The sequence below is a fragment of the Aotus nancymaae genome, unplaced genomic scaffold (genome assembly GCF_030222135.1).
Source record: "Aotus nancymaae isolate 86718 unplaced genomic scaffold, 86718_ANA_hifiasm-v0.15.2.pri h1tg000122l, whole genome shotgun sequence".
Classification (NCBI taxonomy): Eukaryota; Metazoa; Chordata; class Mammalia; order Primates; family Aotidae; genus Aotus; species Aotus nancymaae.
Genome location: NW_026988537.1, coordinates 526,505 through 551,135, shown reverse-complemented (window position 1 = coordinate 551,135; position 24,631 = coordinate 526,505). Strand labels below are relative to the sequence as shown.

General features: G+C 38.9%; 2 protein-coding genes across 2 annotated transcripts in view; one reads left to right on the top strand and one right to left on the bottom strand.

Moving 5' to 3' along the window:
• Positions 1–14,290, top strand: part of GLMN (glomulin, FKBP associated protein) — a 70,116-nt gene extending 55,826 nt beyond the window's left edge. The window contains exons 17-19 of the mRNA XM_064371137.1: positions 12,994–13,105; positions 13,351–13,433; positions 14,137–14,290. Coding sequence (XP_064227207.1) covers positions 12,994–13,105; positions 13,351–13,433; positions 14,137–14,253 — 312 coding nt within the window. The 3' untranslated portion in view covers positions 14,254–14,290. The remainder of the gene's footprint in view (positions 1–12,993; positions 13,106–13,350; positions 13,434–14,136) is intronic.
• A 3,415-nt stretch (positions 14,291–17,705) lies between these two features.
• Positions 17,706–24,631, bottom strand: part of CUNH1orf146 (chromosome unknown C1orf146 homolog) — a 37,986-nt gene continuing 31,060 nt past the window's right edge. Inside the window, exons 3-6 of the mRNA XM_012435450.2 lie at positions 21,390–21,483; positions 19,281–19,449; positions 18,812–18,890; positions 17,706–18,132 (exon numbers count right to left, since the gene is read on the bottom strand). Of these exons, the coding sequence (XP_012290873.1) occupies positions 17,998–18,132; positions 18,812–18,890; positions 19,281–19,449; positions 21,390–21,483 (477 nt within the window). The 3' untranslated portion in view covers positions 17,706–17,997. The remainder of the gene's footprint in view (positions 18,133–18,811; positions 18,891–19,280; positions 19,450–21,389; positions 21,484–24,631) is intronic.

The window sequence follows — 24,631 nt, the reverse complement described above, 5'->3', positions numbered from 1 at the left end:
AGCTGTAAATCCGTCTGGACCTGGACTTTTTTTGGTTGGTAGGCTGTTGATTGCTGCCTCAACTTCAGCCCTTGTTATTGGTCTATTCAGGGTTTCAACTTCTTCCTGGTTTAGTCTTGGGAGAGTGCAAATGTCCAGGAAGTTATCCATTTCTTCCAGATTTACTGGTTTGTGTACATAGAGTTGTTTGTAGTAATCTCTGATGGTAGTTTGTATTTCTGTGGAATCAGTAGTGATATCCCCTTTATCATTTTCTATTGCATCTATTTGATTCTTCTCTCTTTTCTTTATTAGTCTGACTAGTGGTCTATTTTGTTGATCTTTTCAAAAAAACGAGCTCCTGGATTTATTGATTTTTTGAAGGGCTTTTTGTGTCTGTCTCCTTCAGTTCTGCTCTGAGCTTAATTATTTCTTGTCTTCTGCTAGCTTTTGAGTTTTTTTGATCTTGCTCCTCTAGCTCTTTCAATTTTGACAATACGTTGTTGATTTTAGATCTTTCATTCTTTCTCATTTGGATATTTGTTGCTATAAATTTCCCTCTAGACACTGCTTTAAATGTTTCCCAGAGATTCTAGTACATTGTGTCTTCTTTCTTGTTGGTTTTGAAGAACATCTTTATTTCTGCTTTCATTTTATTGTTTATCCAGTCGACACTCAGAAGCAAGTTGTTTGGTTTCCAAATAGTTGTGTGGATTTGAGTGAGTTTCTTAATCCTGAGTTCTAATTTGATTGCACTGTGGTCTGATAGACTGTTTGTTATGCTTTTCATTCTTTTGCATTTGCTGTGGAGTGATTTGCTTGCAATTATGTGGTCAGTTTTAGAGTAAGTGCGACGTGGTGCTGAGAAGAATGTATATTCTGTGGATTTCGGGTGGAGTGTTCTGTAGATGTCTATTAGGTCTGCTTGGTCCAGCTCTGCGTTCAAGTTCTGGATGTCCTTGTTAATTTTCTGTCTCATTGATCTGTCTAATATTAACAGTGGCGTGTTGAAGCCTCCCACTATTATTGTGTGGGAGTCTAAATCTCCTTTTAGGATGTTAAGAACCTGCTTTGGGCCGGGCGCAGTGTCTCACGCCTGTAATCCCATCACTTTGGGAGGCTGAGACGGGTGGATCACGAGGTCAAGAGATTGAGACCATCCTGGTCAACATGGTGAAACCCCGTCTCTACTAAAGATACAAAAAATTAGCTGGGCGTGGTGGCGCATGCCTGTAATCCCAGCTACTCAGGAGGCTGAGGCAGGAGAATTGCCTGAACCCAGGAAGCGGAGGTTGCAGTGAGCCGAGATTGCGCCATTGCACTCCAGCCTGGGTAACAAGAGCGAAACTCCATCTCAAAAAAAAAAAAAAGAACTTGCTTTATATATCTGGTTGCTCCTGTGTTGGATGCATATATATTTAGGATAGTTAGCTATTCTTGTTGGATTGATCCTTTTACCATTATGTAATACCCTTCTTTGTCTCTTTTGATCTTTGTTGGTTTGAGGTCCGCTTTATCAGAGACTAGGATTGCAGCCCCTGCTTTTTTTGTTCTCCATTTGCTTGGTAAATCTAATTCCATCCCTTTGAGTCTATGAGTGTCTGCACTTCAGATGGGTTTCCTGAATTCAGCACACTGATGGGTCTTGTTTTTTTATCCAGTTTGCCAGTCTGTGTCTTTTGATTGGGGCATTTAGGCCATTTACTTTCAGTATTAATATTGTTAATGTGTGAATCTGATCCCTCCATTTTGTTACTGGCTGGTTTTTTACCCGTTAGTCGACTCAATTTCTTCCTTGTGTTATTGGTCTTGACCATTTGGTATGCTTTTGCAGTGGCTGGTACTTGTTCCTTTCCGTGTTTAGTGTTTCTTTCAGGAGCTCTTGTAAGGCAGGTCTGATGGTGACAAAATCTCTCAGTAATTGTTATCCATAAAGAATTTTATTTCTCCTTCACTTATGAAGCTTAGTTTGGCAGGATATGAGATTCTGGGTTGAAAGTTCTTTTCTTTAAGGATGTTGAATATTGGCCCCCATTCTTTTCTGGCTTGTAGGGTTTCTGCTGAGAGATCTGCTGTGAGTCTGATGGGCTTCCCTTTGTGGGTGACCCGATCTTTCTCTCTGGCTGCCCTTAGCGTTTTTTCCTTCATTTCAACCCTGGTGAATCTGACGATTATATGCCTTGGGGTTGCTCTTCTTGAGGAATAACTTTGTGGAGTTCTCTGTATTTCTTGGATTTGAATGTTGGCCTGCCTTGCTAGTCTGGGGAAATTCTCCTGGATAATATCCTGGAGAGTGTTTTCCAGCTTGGATTCGTTCTCCCTGTCACATTCAGGTACACCGATGAAGTGCAGATTAGGTCTTTTCACATAATCCCATATTTCTTGGAGGCTTTGTTCATTTCTTTTCACTCTTTTTTCTCTTGTCTTGCCTTTTCTTTTTATTTCATTGAGTTGATTTTCAATCTCTGATATCCTTTCTTCTACTTGATTGATTTGGCTATTGAAACATATGTTTGCTTTGCTTAGGTCTCACGCTGTTTTTCAGTTCCATCAAGTCATTTATGTTCTTCTCCAAGCTGGTTATTCTAGTTAGCATTTCGTCTAACTTTTTTTCAACATTTTTAGTTTCTTTGCATTGGGTTAGAAGGTGTTCCTTTAGCTCAGAGAAGTTTGTTATTACTCACCTTCTGAAGCCTGTTTCTGTCAATTCCTGGAGCTCATTCTCCATTGTGTTTTGTTCCCATGTTGGTGAGGAGTTTTAATCTCTTGAAGGAAAAGAGGTGTTCTGGTCTTTGATGGTTTCATCCTTTTTGTGCTGGTTTCTTCCCATCTTCATGGATTTATCTAGCGTTGATCTCAGGGAGCTGCTTCATGAGGTCACTTGTCTGCCTGTCGAGGTGCTGCTGGGTTTCCAGGGACTCTTCAGGTTGCTATGTAGGCTTCCTGTGTCTCTTTGTTTACACTGGGAGGTTAGGCTGCCTCTTTAATGGTGGGTGCCCCTCCTTCTGCTGACCTGGAGGTGCTGCTGGGTTGTCAAGGAGACACCATCCCATTCTATGTAGGCTTCCTGTGTTTTCTGTTAAAACATGAAGAGTAGGCCCACCTCTTTAATGGCAGGTTGCCCCTTTCCTCCATGGAGCTGGATCATTCAGGGTTCAGCTCGGACTGAGGCACTGGCTGTGAAACCCACTAGTGTTAGTGCTTCAGCCTGCTGTGGTTTGTGGGGGAGGGGAGGGGAGGGACCCACCCAGCTGCACCATCTGTCTCCCGGCTTTCAGCTCCCTCTCTCGAGTTCTTGGGGAGGGGGCGATAGCTCAGTCCGCAGGCTCTCCTGGCAGGCTTATATGTTTGCTTAGATCTGTGCAACAATCCACGGCACTGGCCTGGATTATTTTCAACTCTGCGCTTGTAATTCCTGGTGCTTGACCGGCAAAGATCCCCTGTTCTGTGGATTGCTGAGGCTTTGGGGGAAGCACCATATCTGGACCAGGGTGCCAGAGGGGAGCCCCCGATTTGGTCAGATGCACTTTCTGAGTGAAGCAGCACCCCTCTCCGCCTCATGCTCACCGTCCAACCAGACCTGTTGAAATGAGCCTGGTACCTCGGTTGGAGCTAGGAGATCTCTCACTTTCTGTCTCTCTCTCACTGGGTGTTGTACACCGGAGTCGTCTCTGTTTGGCCATCTTGTCACTTCTCCCTCGAGTAAACTTTTTATGTGATGTGAGATATGGGTTGAGAGTGTTATTTGACCTCAACACTATTTGTAGAAAAGGTTTTCTTTAATTTACTGAATTATCTTGGCAACTTTGTCAATAATCATAAGTATGGATCTTTTTTTGGACTCTATTCCATTGACCTATATCTTTTCTTTTACCAATACTACACTGTCTTGATTCCTTTATAGGAAGAAATTGTTCTGTTTTATTCCTTTATAGGAAGTAACTCAAGTAATGTGAGTCTACCAACTTTGTTCTTTAAAATTGTGTTGGCTATTTTAAAATCATTTTCCATACAAATTTTACAATTTTGTCAGTTTCTACCACAAAGAGTTTTAATTCCACTTATAGCATTCTGGAAAAGGCAAAAATTACATGAACAAAAATCAGATTACTGGTTGCTGGAGGTGGGAAGAAACTGACTACAAAGGGACACAAAAAAACTTCTGGGTCATGGTAATATATTCACAGTGGCAGTGGTTGCATGACTTTATATCACTGTATATCTGTCAGAACTCAGAACTGTATAGCTAGGTTATATTTTACTGTATGTAAACAATACCTGAACAAACCTGACTTTGAAAAATAACAAAAAGTAAAGGACTAGGCTCAATAGTAAATTAGACTGGAATTATCTCATGAATAGGAAAGCACACTCATTTATTATATAAATATCTTTCTAATGTTTATTTTTGAATTCCTTATTCTCCATATTCTACATTTTATTTAAGTATTAATAAGATTAAATGTGTTATATGGAAAGGATTTGAGGGAAGACTTTTATTTCAACTGTATAAATGTGTGTTGAGTTGTGATGTAAAACGTAGTTTTTACTGAGAGTCATGGCAAAAATAATTTGAAAAACAGTATCCTAGGAAACGTTTTACCCCCTGTGAATAGGAAAACATACAGCAATGTAAATGCTGCATTCTTTTGAAATACTAAAAACTTAGTAGGAGGATAAATTCCACATAAGATTGATAAAAAGGAAGCTGAAGCAGGTTATATACAGTATGATACCATTTATGTGCTTTTAATCATGAAAAATTATATATATATTTTTATTGCATTTTAGATTTTGGGGTACATGTGAAGAACATGCAAGATTGTTGCATAGGTACACACATGGCACTGTGATTTGCTGCCTTCCTCCCCATCACCAATATCTGGCATTTCTCCCCATGCTGTCTCTCCCCAACTCCCCACCCCCTGCTGTCCCTCCTCTATTTCCCCACAACAGACCCCAGTGTGTGATGCTCCCCTCCCTGTGTCCATGTGTTCTCATTGTTCAACACCCGCCTATGAGTGAGAACATGCGGTGTTTGATTTTGTGTTCTTGTGTCAGTTTGCTGAGAATGATGGTTTCCAGGTTCATCCATGTCCCTACGAAGGATGTGAACTCCTCCTTTTTGATTGCTGCATAATATTCCATGGTGTATATGTGCCACATTTTCCCTGTCAAGTCTATCATCGATGGGCATTTGGGTGGATTCCAGGTCTTTGCTATTGTAAACTGTGCTGCAATGAACATTTGTGTGCATGTGTCCTTATAGTAGAATGATTTATAATCCTTTAGATATATACCCAGTAATGGGATTGCTGGGTCAAATGGAATTTCTGTTTCTAGGTCCTTGAGGAATCGCCACACTGTCTTCCACAATGGTTGAACTAATTTACACTCCCACCGAACAGTGTAAGAGTGTTCCTATTTCTCAACATCCTCTCCAGCATCCGTTGTCTCCAGATTTTTTAATGATCGCCATTCAAACTGGCATGAGATGGTATCTCAATGTAGTTTTGATCTGTATTTCTCTAATGACCAGTCGATGATGAACATTTTTTCATGTTTGTTGGCCTCATGTATGTCTTCTTTTGTAAAATGTCTGTTCATATCCTTCGCCCACTCTTGAATGGGCTTGTTTTTTTCTTGTAAATCTGTTTTAGTTCTTTGTAGATTCTGGATATCAGCCCTTTGTGAGATGGGTAGACTGCAAAATTTTTTTCTCATTCTGTTGGTTGCCAATTCACTCTAATGACTGTTTCTTTTACTGTGCAGAAGCTGTGGAGTTTGATTAGGTCCCATTTGTCTATTTTGGCTTTTGTTGCCGATGCTATTGGTGTTTTGGTCATGAAGTCCTTGCCTACGCCTATATCCTGAATGGTTTTGCCTAGATTTTCTTCTAGGGTTTTTATGGTGTTAGGTCTTATGTTTAAGTCTTTAATCCATCTGGAGTTAATTTTAGTGTAAGGTGTCAGGAAGGGGTCCAGTTTCTGCTTTCTGCACATGGCTAGCCAGTTTTCCCAGCACCATTTATTAAACAGGGAATCCTTTCCCCATTGCTTGTTTTTGTCAGGTTTGTCAAAGATCGGATGGTTGTAGATGTGTTATGTTGCCTCCGAGGCCTCTGTTGTGTTCCATTGGTCTATATCTCTGTTTTGGTACCAGTACCATGCTGTTTTGATTACTGTGGCCTTGTAGTATAGTTCGAAGTCTGGTAGTGTGATGCCTCCCGCTTTGTTCTTTTTGCTTAGAATTGACTTGGCTATGCGGGCTACCATATGAAGTTTAAGGTGTTTTTTTCCAGTTCTGTGAAGAAGGTCATTGGTAGCTTGATGGGGATAGCATTGAATCTGTAAATTACTTTGGGCAGTATGGCCATTTTCACAATATTAATTCTTCCTAACCATGAACATGGAATGTTTCTCCATCTGTTTGTGTCCTCTCTTATTTACTTCAGCAGTGGTTTGTAGTTGTCCTTGAAGAGGTCCTTTACATTCCTTGTTAGTTGTATTCCTAGGTATTTTGTTCTATTTGTAGCAATTGTGAATGGCAGTTTGCTCTTGATTTGGCTCTCTTTAAGTCTGTTATTGGTGTATAGGAATGCTTACGATTTTTGCACATTGATTTTGTATCCTGAGACTTTTCTGAAGTTGCTTATCAGTTTCAGGAGATTTGGGGCTGAGATGATGGAGTCTTCTCGATATACAATCATGTCGTCTGCAAATAGAGACAATTTGACTTCCTCCTTTCCTGATTGAATACCCTTTATTTCTTTTTCTTGCCCAATTGCTCTGGCTAGAACTTCCAGTACTATATTGAATAGGAGTGGTGAGAGAGGGCATCCTTGTCTAGTGCCAGATTTCAAAGGGAATGCTTCCAGCTTTTGCCCATTCAGTATGACATTGGCTGTTGGTTTGTCATAAATAGCTTTTATTATTTTGAGATACGTTCCATCAGCACCTAGTTTATTGAGGGTTTTTAGCATAAAGGGCTGTTGAATTTTGTCAAAGGCCTTCTCTGCATCAATTGAGATAATCATGTGGTTTTTGTGTTTGGTTCTGTTTATGTGGTGAATTACATTTATAGATTTGCGTGTGTTGAACCAGCCTTGCATCCCTGGGATGAATCCTGCTTGATCATAGTGGATAAGCTTTTTGATGTGCTGTTGTAATCGGCTTGCCAGTATTTTATTGAAGATTTTTGCATCTTTGTTCATCATGGATATTGGCCTGAAGTTTTCTTTTCTTGCTGAGTCTCTGCCAGGTTTTGGTATCAGGATGATGTTGGTCTCATAAAATGATTTGGGAAGGATTCCCTCTTTTTGGATTATTTGGAATAGTTTCAGAAGGAATGGTACCAGCTCTTCTTTGTATGTCTGGTAGAATTTGGCTGTGAACCCATCTGGACCTGGGCTTTTTTTGGGTGGTAGGCTCTTAATTGCTGCCTCAACTTCAGACCTTGTTATTGGTCTATTCAGGGTTTTGACTTCTTCCTGGTTTAGGCTTGGGAGGATGCAAGTGTCCAGGAATTTATCCATTTCTTCCAGGTTTACTAGTTTATGTGCATAGAGTTGTTTGTAATAATCTCTGATGATGGTTTGTATTTCTGTGGAATCTGTGGTGATATCCCCTTTATTGTTTTCTATTGCATCTATTTGATTATTCTCTTTTCTTTTTTATTAATCTGGCTAGTGGTCTATTTTGTTGATCTTTTCGAAAAACCAGCTCCTGGATTTATTGATTTTTTGAAGGGTTTTTTGTGTTTCTGTCCTCTTCAATTCTGCTCTGATCTTAGTTATTTCTTGTCTTCTGCTAGGTTTTGAGTTTTTTTGATCTTGCTCCTCCAGCTCTTTCAATTTTGATGATAGGGTGTCAATTTTAGATCTCTCTTTGCTTCTCATGTGGGCATTTATTACTATATATTTTCCTCTAGCGACTGCTTTAAATGTGTCCCAGAGATTCTGGTATATTGTGTCTTCATTCTCGTTGGTTTCGAAGAACATTTTTATTTCTGCCTTCATTTTATTGTTTATCCAGTCAACATTCAAGAGGCAGTTGTTTGGTTTCCATTGAAGCTGTGCGGTTCTGAGTTTGTTTCTGAATTCTGAGTTCTAACTTGATTGCACTGTGGTCTGAGAGACTGTTATGGTTTCCGTTCTTTTGCATTTGCTGAGGAGTGATTTACTTCCAATTATGTGGTCAATTTTAGAGTAGGTGTGATGTGGTGCTGAGAATAATATATATTCTTTGGATTTGGGGTGGAGAGTTATGTAAATGTAAAAATTAGGTTTGCTTGGTCCAGGTCTGAGTTCAAGTCCTGGATATCCTTGTTAATTTTCTGTCTCGTTGATCTAATATTGACAATGGGGTGTTAAAGTCTCCCACTATTATTGTATGGGAGTCTTAAGTCTCTATGTAAGTCATTAAGAACTTGCCTTATGTATCTCGGTGCTCCTGTATTGGGTGTGTATATATTTACGATCATTAGCTCTTCTTGTTGCATTGATCCTTTTACCATTATGTAATGTCCTTTTTGTCTCTTTTGATCTTTGTTGCTTTAAAGTCTATTTTATCAGAGATGAGAATTGCAACTCCTGCTTTTTTTTGCTCTCCATTTGCTTGGTAAATCTTCCTCCATCTCTTTATTTTGAGCCTTTGTGTATCCTTGCATGTGAGATGGGTTTCCTGGATACAGCACACTGATGGGTTTTGGCTTTTTATCCAATTTGCTAGTCGTCTGTGTCTTTTGATTGGGGAATTTAGCCCATTTACATTTAGGGTTAATATTGTTATATGTCAATTTGATCCTGCCATTTTGATGCTAGCTGGCTGTTTTGCCCATTAGTTGATGCAGTTTCTTTATTGTGTTGATGCTCTTTACCATTTGGTACGTTTTCGTAGTGGCTAGTACTGGTTATTCCTTTCTACGTTTAGTGCCTCTTTCAGGAGCTCTTGTAAAGCAGGCCTGGTGGTGATTAAATCTCTGAGTACTTGTTCATAAAGCATTTTATTTCTCCTTCACTTATGAAGCTTAGTTTGTCTGGATATGAAATTCTGGGTTGCAAGTTCTGTTCTTTTAAGGATGTTGAATATTGGCCTCCACTCTCTTCTGGCTTGTAGGGTTTCTGCTGAGAGATCTTCTGTGAGTCTGATAAGCTTCCTTTTGTGGGTAACCTGAGCTTTCTCTCTGGCTGCCCTTAGTGTTTTCTCCTTCATTTCAACCCTGGTGAATCTTACGATTATGTGCCTTGGGGTTGCTCTTCTTCAGGAGTGTCTTTGTGGTGTTCTCTGTATTTCCTGGACTTGAATATTGGCCTGCCTTGCTAGGTTGGGGAAGTTTTCCTGGATAATATTCTGAAGAGTATTTTCCAGCTTGGATTCATTCTCTCTGTCACATTCAGGTACACCCATGAAACGCAGATTAGGTCTTTTCACATAGTCCCATATTTCTTGGAGACTTTGTTCATTCCTTTTTACCCTTTTTTCTCTAATACTGCCTTCTCATTTTATTTCATTGAGTTGATATTCGACCTTTGATATCCTTTCTTCTGCTTGGTCAATTCAGCTGTTGAAACTTGTGTCTGGTTCGCAAAGTTCTCCTGTTCTGTTTTTCAGCTCCATCAATTCACTTATATTCGTAAGTTGTTTGTTCTCGTTAGTATTTTGTCAAATCTTTTTTCAAGGTTCTTAGTTTCTTTGCATTGGGTTAGAACATGTTCTTTTAGCTCCAAGAAGTTTCTCATTACCCACCTTCTGAAGCTTGATTCTGTCAATTCATCACACTCATTCTCCATCTAGCCTTGTTCCCTTGCTGGTGAGGAGTTGTGATCTCTTGTAGGAGGAGAGGCGTTCTGGTTTTGGTTGTTTTCATCCTTTTTGCACTGGTTTCTTCCCATCTTTGTGGATTAATCCACCTGTCGTCTTTGTAGTTGTTGACTTTCAGATTGGGTCTCTGAGTGGATGTCGTTTGTTGATGATGAAGTTTTTTCTGTTTCTTAGTTTTCCTTCTAACAGTCTGGCCCCTCTGCTGTAGAACTGCTGAGGTCCACTCCAGGCCCTGCTTGCCTGGGGATCACCTTCAGCGGCTGCAGAACAGTAAGGGTTGCTGCCAGTTTCTTCTTCTGCTGTCTTTATCCCAGAATGATACCCGCCAGATGTCATTCTGAGCTCTCCTTTATGAGGTGACTCTTTCTTTGGATATACGAGGGTCAGGGAGCTGCTTGAGGAACCAGTCTGTCCTTTATAGGAGCTCAAGTGCTGAACTGTGAGCTCTTGTTCAAGCAGAGCTGCTGGCCAGGTACGTTTAAGTCTGTTGCAGCAGAACTCATAAACCACCCCCCTTTCTTTTTTCCCCCAGGTGCTGTCCCAGCGAGTTAGGGTTTTATTTATGAGTTTCTGTCGTGCTGCTGCCTTTTTTCAGGGCTGCCCTGCCCAGCAAGGAGGCAGCCTAGTCACTGTGCCTGAAGAGGCTTTGCTGAGCTGCTGTGGGCTCCACCCAGCTGCCATGTGAACTTCCCTGCAGTCCTGTTTATACGGGTGTAGTTAGAACTGCCTCTGCAATGGTGGCCCACCTCTATAATGGCGGACTCTCTCTGAAATGGTGGGCTGCCTCGGCAATGGTGGGGTGCCTCAGCAATGGCAGACTACCTCCGTAGTGGTGGACTACCTCGGTAATGGCGGACGCCCCTCCCCCACAGAGCTGCCCTGTCCCTGGTTCAGCTGTGCTTGCTGTGAAACTCTCAATCCAGAGCGTTTCTAATTAATTGCTGTTTTTTTGTGGGGATGGGACCAGCGAAGCCTGATTACCTGGCTCCCTGCCCCAGAGCCTTTTTTTTTTTTTTTTTAGTTGAACGGTCGACTATCTCCCAGGTGTTCCAGTCGCCTGTTGAAAAGGCGCCCGGATCTGTGTGATTTCCTGTGCGGTGACCCACTGCACCAGCTGAAACAGCGGCGCTAAGATTCGTGGAGCTTTTTTGCCTGGGAATCTCCTGGCCTAGCTCCCCGTTTCAGTCCCCTTTTTAATCAGATGAATGGGTGACTGCCTTCCTGGAGCTCCACTCGCCAGCTAAAATGGTGCCCAAACCCATGTATTTTGTACGGAGAACCGCCACCCCGGGGCACCAGCAAAATAGCCGCGCCAGCTAAAACAGCTGCGCTGGTGACCCATGGGGCTCCTCCACCTGGGAATCTCCTGGTCTGTGGATAATAAAAATCCGTGTGGAAATGCAGTGTCCACTCACCCTCCCACACGTTCACTGGGAGCTGCAATCCTGAGCTGCTCCTAATTGGCCATCATCTTCAAAAAATTATATTGTTTAAGTGATACATTAGGAATGCACAGAGTAACTATAATTAGCAGCAATATATTGTATATTTCAATGTAGCTAGAAGAGAGGATATGAAATGTCCAACCCATAGAAATGATGAATACTCAAGGTGATGGATACCCTAAATACTCTGACTTATTACACATTTTATGCATGTAACAAATACTCACATGTACCCCAGAAATATGTAAAGTGTCATGTATCAGTAAAAGAAAAAAATAAAAGGCTGGATAGAGAGAGGTGAAATAAGAGAAATAAGAGCTGTCTGTGCACAAAAGAGTAATATGCTTGTTATTTTGTGTGACTACACTGGTTAAGGAAATTCCTGCTGCATATAACCCAAATTTGCCATGAGAGGTTAAGAAAACTTTCCACATAAAAATTATATAGCTAAAACATCCATTATTTAAAAATTAGGATAAAGGAGGAAAAAAATAATAAAGTTACACTATTGTTGATATACTATATTCCCTTCTAGCTTCTGTGCTAATATATCTGTACTTTTCTTTTTTAAAAAGAAAATCAGATCATACTAAAAGAATCACACTGTTTTGTAACCTTTTTTCCCCATTCATCAATATGCACTGAAAAACAGTATTTTAATGGCTATATAGTTTTTCCATTATGTTAATGTGTCATAATTTACTATGAATCTCCTGTTGTCAATTATTTTAATTGTTTCACTAGACATTTTTTTAAACATCTGCAATAGAACCAGTATAACATACATCTTTATTTCCCCAAGATAAGTTCAAGTGAAAAGGTATGCATATTTTTTAAGGTTTTAGACCCTCCCTAGAATTTTATTTTTCCTATTAGTATAGGAGAAATGAGAAAAGACGACTGAAATGAAAAGGTTATGTGTGAGACATTATTATCAATTATTCAACATAGATATGTGTAGATTGTATTTGGAGGGCTACAAGTAACACATTATATACTACTTGCATCAAAATAAGCTCATTACAAAATAGGTTATCAAGTAGTTCATTATTCTAGTTAAGGACACTTGGGTCCCTAAGTGTCCCTTTTTTACCTAAGACATTTCCCTTTGTAAAGAGTATGTGGAAACTTAGTAGTACCAATGGATTTTCTTTTCTCTATTTTTAAAAATAAAGTTAAGATTTCATGATTTCTCCCCTTTAGTACTGTAAGAGAAAATGCTCTTGGAATGAAAACCTCTAGAATACATGACAAAAATAACCCTAAGCTGTCCTTAACAGATAAAATCTTCATCTACATTGGTCACCAAGGAGATTCAAATTAGCTGGGTATAGGAAAAGGAAAGCATCCTCTAGAACTAGATCCATGGCAAGGATGTCAATTGAAAGGTCATGCATGGGATGAAGGCATAAATAAGGTAGAGTCATTGTGGGGATGGCTTATAGAGCTTCAGAGATATCTTACTATGGATTTATCCTCAAATGATTTTCTCATAAATAGAACTCAATAAGTTAGCAGATCTCAAAACCAAGAGCTATCCAAATGGTGCAGTAATAAGTGTAGTGCCCCAAGTACATTTTTCTTTTAATTGGTATTCACATAACCTAAATGTAATAATAGTAAAGTCCATTGTGAAAAGCAAGTGCCATGTTTCATTCATTTTTGTTTTTCCAGCCTTTAACACATTTAGTAATAGTAGGCAATCAATCAGTGTTGAACTAAATAACTCATTCTTTTATTCTTAACAGACTGGATTATGGACAGAACTTGGAAATGTTAAAAATAATTTCTTAAAGCCACTCCATATAGGACTTAATATGTCAAAAGCACATTATGAAGCAGAAATTAAAAATAGCCAAGGTTGGTAATGTGCAATTTTGTTTTCAGGTCTAAAAAGTATTTACATGTTGCAGAATTGTGATACTTCATTTTATTTGCTTACAGCCTCAGTATACCCTGAGCTGTTAAACAATGGATTGAATAATTTTTACAGAAAATAACTGACACATTTTAAGTTAGTGAGTGATGAAAATAGCTTATATATTTGTTACTGAAATCTGAGAGTTGTTTTAAGTGTGACACATGATTTTTTTTTTCTCTTACAGAGGCCCAGAAATCAAAAGATCTTTGTTCTATAACTGTAGGTGGAGAAGAGATCCCTAATATGCCTCCTGAAATGCAGCTTAAGGTGATCTGAAATTTTCTTTTCTTTCCTTTTTATTCTTTAGAGACAGGACCTTGCTATCTTGCCCAAGCTGGAGTGCAGTGGCATGACTGTGGCTCACTGCAGCCTCAATTCCCTGGGCTCAAGTGATTCTCCCACTTCAGACTCCCAAGTAGCCAGGACTACAGGTGCACACCACCATGCCTGGCCTTTTTTTTTTTTTTTTTGAGACCAAGTTTGCTCTGTTGCTAGGCTGGAGCGCAGTGGTGCAGTTTCGGCTCACTGCAACCTCTGCCTCCCGGGTTCAAGTGATCCTTCTGCCTTAGCCTCCTGAGTACCTGGGACTACAGGCACATGCCACCACGCCTGGCTAATTTTTGTATTTTTGGTAGAGACGGGGTTTTACCATGTTGGCCAGGATGGTCTCGATTTCTTGACCTTGTGATCTGTCTACCTTGGCCTCCCAAAGTGCTGAGATTACAGGCATGAGCCACCGTGCCTGGCCACCTGGCTAATTTTTAGTAGAGATAGGGTCTCACTATGTTGCTAAGGCTGATCTCAAACTCCTGGCCTCTAATAATCCTCTCACCTTGGCCTCCCAAAGCACAGGAATTACAGATGTGAATCGCTGCACCTAGCTTTAAGTATTCCTAAGCCACTTCCAGCTGTAATATTTTCTATGTTTTTTTTGAAGGCAGCATTAATAACATTTTTTCTTGGCTTGCAGGTCCTACATTCAGCTCTTTTCACATTTGATTTGATTGAAAGTGTTCTAGCTCGAGTGGAAGAACTCATTGAAATGAAAACAAAGTCTACCTCTGAAGAAAATACTGAGATAAAGTGAAAGTTCCACTTCCTAAATAAAAACTAATAAAACATAATTATTTTCCATTATGATTTATTTAATACCTTTTAGTGTCAACCTGGATATCACACCAGTGTAAATGAGTAGAAAGAAGTTTTTACAATTCATTCGAGTTGACGACTTGTTAGCTTCACTCTCTTTTCCTGGCTCAGGTGGAGTCTTTGGGAGCAGAGTCCCATCACCACCTCTCAGCAGAAATTATAATAGGAAAACATTTACAAAGATGAATTTTAGAAATACTTGCTAACTTATGGAAAAACCTAAAAAATATATATGACTTTAAGAAGCTGATTAGAAAATTCTGTATTTTAATTTCCTACTAAAGATGTGTGCAACTCAATAAGAAGCTACACCTTAGTTTTATGATATATGTATGTACCAATCCTTTGCTAAACAGTGTTAGACTGGCAAATTCGATAAAAGAGTCAAGACCCATTGGCGTGCTGTATTCAGGAGACCCATCTCATGTCCAAAGACACACATAGGCTCAAAATAAAAGGATGGAGGAAGATTTACCAAGCAAATGGAGAGGAAAAAAAAAGGGGGGGTTCTAATCCTAGTCTCTGATAAAACAGACTTTAAACCAACAAAGATCAAAAGATACAAGGGCATTACATAATGGTAAAGGGATCTATGCAACAAGAGCTAACCTAAATACATATGCACCCAATACAGGAGCACCCGGATACATAAAGCAAGTTCTTAATGACATACAAAGAGACTGAGACTCCCACACAGCAATAGTAGGAGACTGTAACACCCCACTGCCAATATTAGACAGATTAACAAGACAGAAAATTAACAGATATTCAGGACTCAAACTCAGCTCTGGACCAAGTGAACCTAATAGACATTCCACTCCAAATCAATGGAATATATATTCTCAGCACCACATTGCAGTTATTCTAAAATTGACCGTATAATTGGAAGGAAAACATTCCTCAGCAAATGCAAAAGAACAAAAGTCATAGCAAGCAGTCTCTGAGACCACAGTGCAATAAAATTATAACTCAGGATTAAGAAACACTCAAAACCACACAACTACATGGAAATTGAACAACCTGCTCCTGAATGACTACTGGATAAATAATGAAGGCAGAAATAAAGATGTTATTTGAAACCAGTGAGAACGAAGACACAACATACCAGAATCTCTTGGACACATCTAAAACAATGTGTAGATGGAAATTTATAACACTAAGTGCCCCCAAGAGAAGTGAGGAAAGATCTAAAATCAACACCCCAACATCACCATTAAAAACTAGAGGAGCAAGAACAAACAAATTCAAAAGCTAGTAGAAGACAGGAAATAACTAAGATCAGAACAGAACTGAAGGAGATAGGGACAAAGAAAAACCCTTCAAAAAAAAAAATCAATGAATCCAGGAGCTGGTTTTTTGAAAAGATCAACAAAATAGACCACTAGCCAGACTAATAAAAGAAGAATCAAATAGATGCAATAAAAAATGATAAACGGAATATCACCGCCAATCCCACAGAAATACAAACTACCATCAGAGAATACTATAAACAACTCTATGCAAATAAACCAGTAAATCTAGAAGATACAGATAAATTCCTGAACACTTATACCCTCCCAAGACTAAAGCAGGAAGAAGTCAAATCCCCAAATAGACCAATAACAAGGTCTGAAATTGAGACAGCAATTAATAGTCTACCAACCAAAAAAAGTCCAGAACCAGATGGGTTCACAGCCAAATTCTACCAGAAGTACAAAGAGGAGCTGGTTCCTTCTGAAACTATTCTAAACAATAGAAAAAGAGGGAATCCTCCCTAACGCATTATATGAGACCATCATCCTGATACCAAAACCTGGCAGAGACACAACTAAAAAAATTTCAAGCCAATATCCATGATGAACATTGACGTGAAAATTCCAATAAAATACTGGCAGACTGAATACAACAGCACATCAAAAAGCTTATCCATCATGATCAAGTCAGCTTCATCCCCAGGATGCAAGCAACATACACAAATCTATACTGCCCAAAGAAATTTATAGATTCAATGCTATCCCCATCAAGCTACCATTGACTTTCTTCATAGAATTGGAAAACCCCATCTTAAACTTCATATGGAACCAAAAAAGAGCCTGCATAGCCAAGCAAAAAAAAAAAAAAAAAAAAAGCGGGAGGCATCACGCTACCTGACTTCAAACTATACTACAAGGCTACAGTCACCAAAACAGCATGGTACTGGTACCAAGACAGAGATATAGACCAATGGAACAGAACAAAGGCCTCAGAAATAATGCCACACATATACAACCATCTGATCTTCGATAAACCTGACAAAAACAAGCCATGGGGAAAGGATTCCCTATTTAATAAATGGTGTTGGGAAAACTGGCTAGCCATAGGCAGAAAGCTGAAACTGGATCCCTTCCTTACATCTTACACAAAAATTAACTCCAGATGGGATTAAAAATTTAAACATAAGACCTAATACCATAAAAACCCTAGAAGAAAACTTAGACAATACCATCAGGACATAGGCATGGGCAAGTACTGCATGACTAACGCACCAAAAGCAATGGCAACAAAAGCCAAAATTGACAAATGGGATCTAAGCATAGTAAAGAGCTTCTGCACAGCAAAAGAAACTATCATTAGAGTGAACAGGCAGCCAGCAGAATGGGAAAAAATTTTTTGCAATCTACCCATCTGACAAAGGGCTAATATCCAGAATCTACAAAGAACTTAAACAATTTTACAAGAAAAAAACAACCCCATCAAACAGTGGGTGAAGGATATGAACAGACACTTCTTAAAAGAAGACATTTATGCAGCCAAGAAACATGAAAAAAAGCTCATCACTGGTCATTAGAGAAATGCAAATCAAAGCCACATTGAGATACCATCTCACACCAGTTAGAATGGTGATCATTAAAAAATCAGGAGACAACAGATGCTGGAGAGGATGTGGAGAAACAGGAACGCTTTTACACTGTTGGTAGGAGTGTAAATTAGTTCAACCATTGTGGAAGACAGTGTGGCGATTCCTCAAGGATCTAGAAATAGAAATTCCATTTGACCCAGCAATCCTATTGCTGGGTATATACCCAAAGGATTATAAATCATTCTATTATTAGACATATATGCACACATATGTTTATTGTGGCACTGTGCACAATAGCAAAGACTTGGAACCAACCCAAATGCCCATCGATGATAGACTGGATAAAGAAAATGTGGCACATATACACCATGGAATAGTATACAGCCATAAAAAAGGACAAGTTCATGTCCTGTGCAGGGATATGGATAAAGCTGGAAACCATCATTCTCAGCAAACTGACACAAGAACAGAAAACCAAACACCACTCATAAGTGGGTGTTGAGCAATGAGAACACATGGATGCAGGGAGGGGAACATCACACAACAGGGCCTGTCAGGGTGTAGGGGGATAGGGGTGGGATAGCATTTGGAGAAATACTCAATGTAGATGATGGGGTGATGGATGCAGCAAACCACCATGGCACGTGTATACCTATGTAACAAACCTGCACATCCTGCCCATTTGTCCCAGAACTTAAAGTATATTAAAAAAAAAAAAAAACAGCAAAACTCCTAAAATCACTTTTAATTGTATGTTATTATTTTGAATTAATATAAATCTCTTTAATATAAATAGATATTTGAATATTATAATTTCACAGGTCTAATTATTTTAACATTCTTTAAGAACATTAAGTTGTTATTCTAGTTTGGGTTAACTGAATCACTACTCAGCTTTATCTTCTGAAGTGTTTTCCAAACAGGACTTTGCTCAATGATGTAAGCTTTAGCTGTTATCATTCTGTAGCAGATGCTATCTATGTATGGTTTGGAGGTAGTCTGGAAGAAGACGTAAAGATGCGGCATTATTTATAGAAATAAGGTATTTTTACAAGGTCACATTTAAAAATACCTAGCTTTCATTCTTTCAGCAAATCTCTTGATCACCTTTGTGCTAAATACTATATATGAGTTACTAATCAACAGGAAAATACTTGGTTTCTATCCAAGGAATTTCAAACATGCACGCCAAAAAGTAGAATACTATAAAAATTGCTTTAATGGATATGTTCCAAGTATAAAGGTAAGGAAAACCTAAGTCTGCCTAGGGGGTTGGAGGTGTCTGGGCACACTGCAGAGGATAAAGGGCATGAAAAGAAAGTGGACAACTGGTGGAGAACTTTCCTTAAGATAGGATGTTTGCACTCTTGACAGTTCATGACTGCAATCTGACCAAGCCTTATACTTTAGAATCTGAAGCAAGATATGTAAACAATAGGGCCAGCCCAATGCTCTTTTGACCCCAAATGAGTCTTAAATGGTACTGGCCACTGAAAGTAAATTGAGAAGACTTGAAAGGCTTAGTTCAGGCTTGGGAAAAAGTTGCATGTTGAACAGCAATTCCCTGAGGGGAACAGAAGCAAGATATTTGGCAGTCTTGCTCAAAAGGTAGTGGCATTTTGAAGTTAAAAACCTTAAAATGTACGTGTGCATGTGTCACTTTCCCCAGATGACTCACCTTCGCTATAGTGCACATAAGATTAATAGCATTTACTGTGTTGTGTACTGGAAGTATTCGTAAGTTACAACCCAGGAATCTGAAAAACAGTTCACGTTATACAGATCATATAACTTACTATCATCTGTTCTCTTAAGAAAGTAGAAAGAAGAGACAAATCTCTACTGTTTGCTATTTGTCTATGCATATGCCCTGCCTTACTCCACAGAGGATGTGAGTGGCTTTATAGCCAGAACTTCACTTACTAAGAAGTGTTCCCTTTTGGCTTTGTCTTGCAGGAGAAGGCCGTGAAACAGCAGGAACCCTGCCACCTTGATTCACAGAATAGCTATTTGACCCATATTTCATTAAATTTGATAGGTTAACATAAGTGTTTATCATCTAGCAAAACAAAACTCACCTAAAAGAATTGAGAACTGAAATAAATGCAATATAAGAAAAACGAGTCTATAATGCTATTCTTCCATACCTCTGCTGAATTCTGAACATCAGTTTCCTTTCTTCAGGCCCATGGAGAGCAGCAGACAGAACCAAAAAGCTATTCTGGTGAATGTTAATAAATTTCTCAATTTTGGCTAGAAATATTTCTTCAGTTGACATAAGACATTCCTTAGTATCCATTAATAAAAATGCAACTCCTAGGAAAGGTGAATTGAATATAAAATGTCACTTTATCATATAGATCAAATTTAGTTATAAACTCAAAATCAACCAAAATAGCTATAAGTATACCATATGAGTCCAAGCCCTAAACTCATAAGGAGTATAAATTATTATAATGGAATTCCTACACAACAAAATGATTTAGGTAGTTCTTTGAAGTGCTCTGTATAAAAGAATGACTTGTGCTAAATAAGAGAAAAACTTTTTTGAATCAGTAACTACTTTTTTCCCTAGATGAAGGCATTGTTCACATGAAGATACTGGCTAGTTTTTAATTAAAAGATGAATTCCATTTAAAATGTTAATGTTTTATGTTTTACTTTTAAAATATGTACTAGTTTATTATGAAGGATATTACAAAGGATACGGATGAAGAGATGCATAGGGCTAGGTATGCTGGAAGAGACATAGAGCTTCAATGCCTTCTCTGGGCCTGCCACCCTCATACACCTCCATGTGTTCAGCAACCAAGAAGCTCCTATAATGATTTTTAAAAGCTGGAAATCAGCTAAAGAAAGGTAGTCTTAAGCAAGCCTTTGGCTGGGTGTGGTGGCTTATGCCCGTAATCCTACCACTTTGGGAGGCTAAGGCTGGCAGATCAAGAGGTCAAGAGTTCAAGACCAGCCTGACCAACATGGTGAAACCCCATATCTACTAAAAATACAAAAATTAGCCAGGCGTGGTGGCGTACCTATAATTCCAGCTACTCAGGAGGTTGAGGCAGGAGAACTGCTTGAACCCAGGAGACAGAGGTTGCAGTGAGCCGAGATCTCACCACTGCACTCTAGCCTGGGTGACAGAGCAAGACTCCATCTAAAAAAAAGGCAAGGCTTCAATGATTTCTTGTTGGAGAAACCTTTCTACAAGAACATAAAGAATTATGTAAATTAATACACTCAGTGAGCAGATACCTGGAATCTCTGAAAGAGCATCAGGCCCATTAAGAATGCTTCGAAAGGGAAACTTGATTACAGCTCTTCAAACGATGTGGGAGACAGTCTGAGGAAAGTGACTGATTATATACTAATTGAGTGAACTTGGGTAACTTATATAACCTCTCTGAACATATGTTTCCTCATATGTAACATGGGAGTATATTTTTTGTTAGATTTGTCAGAAGGATTAAATTAGATCATGTATATAAAGTATCCAAGGCAAATATTCACCAAATATTTTATTTCTCCCTGGAGGGTTCTGTATTTAAACAGAAGAATGAGTTTAGATCTATTCTAGAACCATTTTGAAAGTCCTTGTCTTTCAAAACTGCTAGAAGAGAAGTCTATTGCAATCCTCCACACAAAATCCTTTACCTCCACCTTTTAAAAAATCACTTCTGTCATTTCTCAAGCACAGGTGGAGCTTCCTCCTAACCATCTCCAAGCCTTCTCTTACTCTAATCTAATTCCTTACTGGACTTTTGTCCATGACTCACAGTTGTATCAGTTATCATTTCAGGAACATTTATTTGTCTCTGTATGATTCTTTGAGTCAATATTTATATTATATCCAGCAAACTTATACAAATTAATGAAAAACATTCTCCTATGTTGTTTTTTGTATATGAGCTTTGACAAATGTGGCCCTGTTAATATAAGTAATACTTTAATGTAAGTATAGATTGTTGTGAAAGTGGCTTTTTCTATTTTCATCTCAGTTCCAAAGCAAGCAGTTTTTTCCCCCATCCTCTACCAGATACCACTAGTTCAGCTTTATTTTAACAATTGTAATCTAAAAAGGAATATATTGGAATTGGCCATATGCTCTGCATTTGTAGTAGTAACAAAGTTTTAAATATTTACCCCCCTCAAAAGATAATACCTTAAGCTTATTACATGGTTACTGAACTATGAAATCATTAGAATTTATGCCAACATATTTTATAAGAAACTTAAGGCAGTAAGCAAATATACCATACCAGAAAGAGAAAATATAATTGATCCATTTTCCACTGAATCTGAATATCTAACCTTGTGGCTTCGATTTTCTAGGGCAGTTGCAATTTCATAACTCTTTAAAAAAAAATTCAGAAATACAACTTAAGACGCTTATAATTTTATTAAAGCTAAAGAAAAAATTAAAAGAAGTTTAATAGCTTATTTTATAATTACCATTTAAGGATAAGATCATCAAAAGAGATGATGATCTCTATGGAGAAAAACTTTTAAGTTTTCTTTCTATGGAGAAAAAAACTTAAAAGAGCAAAAACATTTAGTTCTACTAAGACACATTATTTTAAGTTTGGGAGTGAGTTACGTACTACAGTTATGTTACTTAGGAACAGAAATTAAGGACAGCATTAAAAAACTGTATGGACCAGAACAAATGCCAACTTCTTTTTGTTTTTTAGAGAGAGTTGGGGTCTTCACATCTCTGTGACCAAAATGCTAATGCAAAAAAGAAAAAAAAATTAAAAAAGAGAGAGTTGTGGTCTCACTTTGTTGCCCAGGCTGACTTCAGACTCCTGAGCTCATGAAATCCTCCTAAAGTAGCTGGGACTACAGGTGCACGCCACCACACCCAGCTGCAAACTTCATTTAAAAAAAAAAACAACTTGGGCAAGGTGCGGTGGCCCATGCCTGTAATCCCACACTGGGAGGCTGAGGTGGGCGGATCATTTGAGCTCAGGAGTTTGAGACCAGCCTGACGAACATGGTAAAACCCCAAAATTAGACAGACGTGGTGGTGCATGACTATAGTCCCAGCTACTCAGGAGGCTGAGGCAGGAGAATCACTTGAACTCGGGAGACGGAGGTTGCAGTGAGCTGAGATCCTGCCACTGCACTCCAGCCTGGGGGACACAGCGAGACTCCACTTCAAAAAACAAATATACAACTTGGAGGCTGGGCACAGTGGCCAAGGAGACCTTGGAGTCCAAGGCTGGTGGATCACTTGGGTCTTGAAGTTCCAGACCAGCCTGGGCAACATGGCAAAACTGCTTCTCTACAAAAAATACAACAATTAGCTGGGCATGGTGGCACATGCCGTAGTCCCAGCTACTCATAGGTTGAGGTGGGAGAATCACCTGAGCCTGGAAGGTTGAGGCTATAGTGAGCCATGATTGCACCACTGCACTCCAGCCTGGGTGACAGAGTGAGACCCTGTCTCAAATAATAATAGTAATAATAATAATAAACAACTTAGAGATGGATTCTGACATGCATTAATGTATAACTATGGAAAATAGGTGGTTGTTTATTTCTTAAACAGTTGACAGAACCAGGTATGACAGACATATACAATATTATACAGAAGGCAACCAATTCGACAGTTCATCAGTTTACATTAGTTACTTTAGTATACTTTTAATATGTTTTAAGCCTGAGGTGAGTCAGAAAACATGTAAGAAAACAGCTATAGGACTCTTAGCTTTAATACTAACCATTTTAAATATCATCTCATTTTCTATTCCAGTCAAGCAATTAAATCATATTACCCACAATACTAAAATCTAGGTTTTTCCTGATACGTTAACACTTAAACTTGGCCAGGCACAGTGGCTCACATCTATAATCCTAGCACTTTGGGAGGATGAGGTGAGAGAATTAGCTTGAGCCCAGGAGTATGAGACCAAGCCGAGGTAGTGATGAGACCTTGTTTCTACTACATTCCTGATGCCCTAAGTAAGATGCCCTAAGTAAGTGGTTGCCACGTAGCAAGACAACATAGCGAGACCTTGTTTCTACTAAAATTAAAAATAAAAATAATAAATAAAACTCAAACTTATTAGTTTCCAGATAGATAATAATTCTTTAGGTAGATTACTTTTATTTTCTATTTGCCTCAGAATATATATATATATTTTAAGCACACAGGCTGAAATTATGTATTAAATACATGCTTCCTTTCTTTTCTAAAGAGCATTTTGTGTCACTCAGACAGATCCCGACCTACAGTTTAACTATGGCTCTTTGCTTCTGCTGTTTTAAAATTATATAATGCTTCTAGCAATGGCAGATTAAGTAATTTAGGCCAACCCACCTGCTGAAGGCAACTAGAAAAGCTGGACAATCTTTTAAATCTGGTTGAATACAACAGAGAGCTAACAGGATAGTAAAAAATTATAAGGCCAAGATCTATACAGAAATTCAAATATATGAGCCAGCATTTAGGCCATTCTTTTCCCTGAGGGCATCTGCCAGTTCAGAAAGAGGCAGAAGAGAGGCTGAACAGATCTTTTGACAAAAATAGAACAGCTCTCAGAGGGACTATAGCCCAGCTTCAAACCATTTCAATCCGTGAAATTGTATTAAGGTGATAACCGAATTACTAGTGTTCCCAAGCACTTTGCAGAAGCACTCCCTAGACCAACTTTTCTCAGTCAGGTCTCCCCTCATCTGAATTATGGAACAAAGCAAATGATCTGAGTGACTATGTTCTCACAGCTAGATGTACATAAGACAATTTAATTCAACATTCTAGATGTACAGGATACAACTTATCATATACAAGAGATGCCTTAGGAGTTGGGTTGTCAGATTTAGCAAATAAAAATACAGAACGCTCAGTTAAATGTGAATGAGCGACAAACAATGCAATTTTCAATATAAGTATGTCCCATGCAATATTTGGGACGTAATTATAGTAAAGTCACTGTTTATCTGAAATTCAAACTTTTTTTTTTTTTTTGAGACAGCATCTCACTCTGTCACCCAGGCTGGAGTAGAATGGCATGATCTCGGCCCACTGTAACCTCTGCCTCCTGGGTTCAAGTGATTACCCTGCCTCAGCCTCCCAAGTAGCTGGGTTTACAGGCATGCACCACCATGCCCAGCTAATTTTTGTACCTTTAGTAGAGACAGAGTTTCACCATGTTGGCCAGGCTGGTCTCAAACTCCTGACCTCAAGCGATCCACCCACCTCCGCCTCCCAAAGTGCTGGGATTATAGGCGTAAGCCACCGCACCCAGCCTGAAATTCAAACTTGACTGTACTGTATTTTATCTGACAACCACTTACTTAGGGCATCTTACTTAGGGTACTTACTTAGAGCATCGGGAATTTAATTTACTTATAGAATTAAAGCCTTTCAAGAGGAATATAGCACTATTCTAGGCTCCAAATTATTTCTACAATTTTTCAAATACAAATTCCAACATACAATAAAAAATAATTAGACATACAAAGGGACACAATTCCATGAAAGAAAACTATCAGAAAC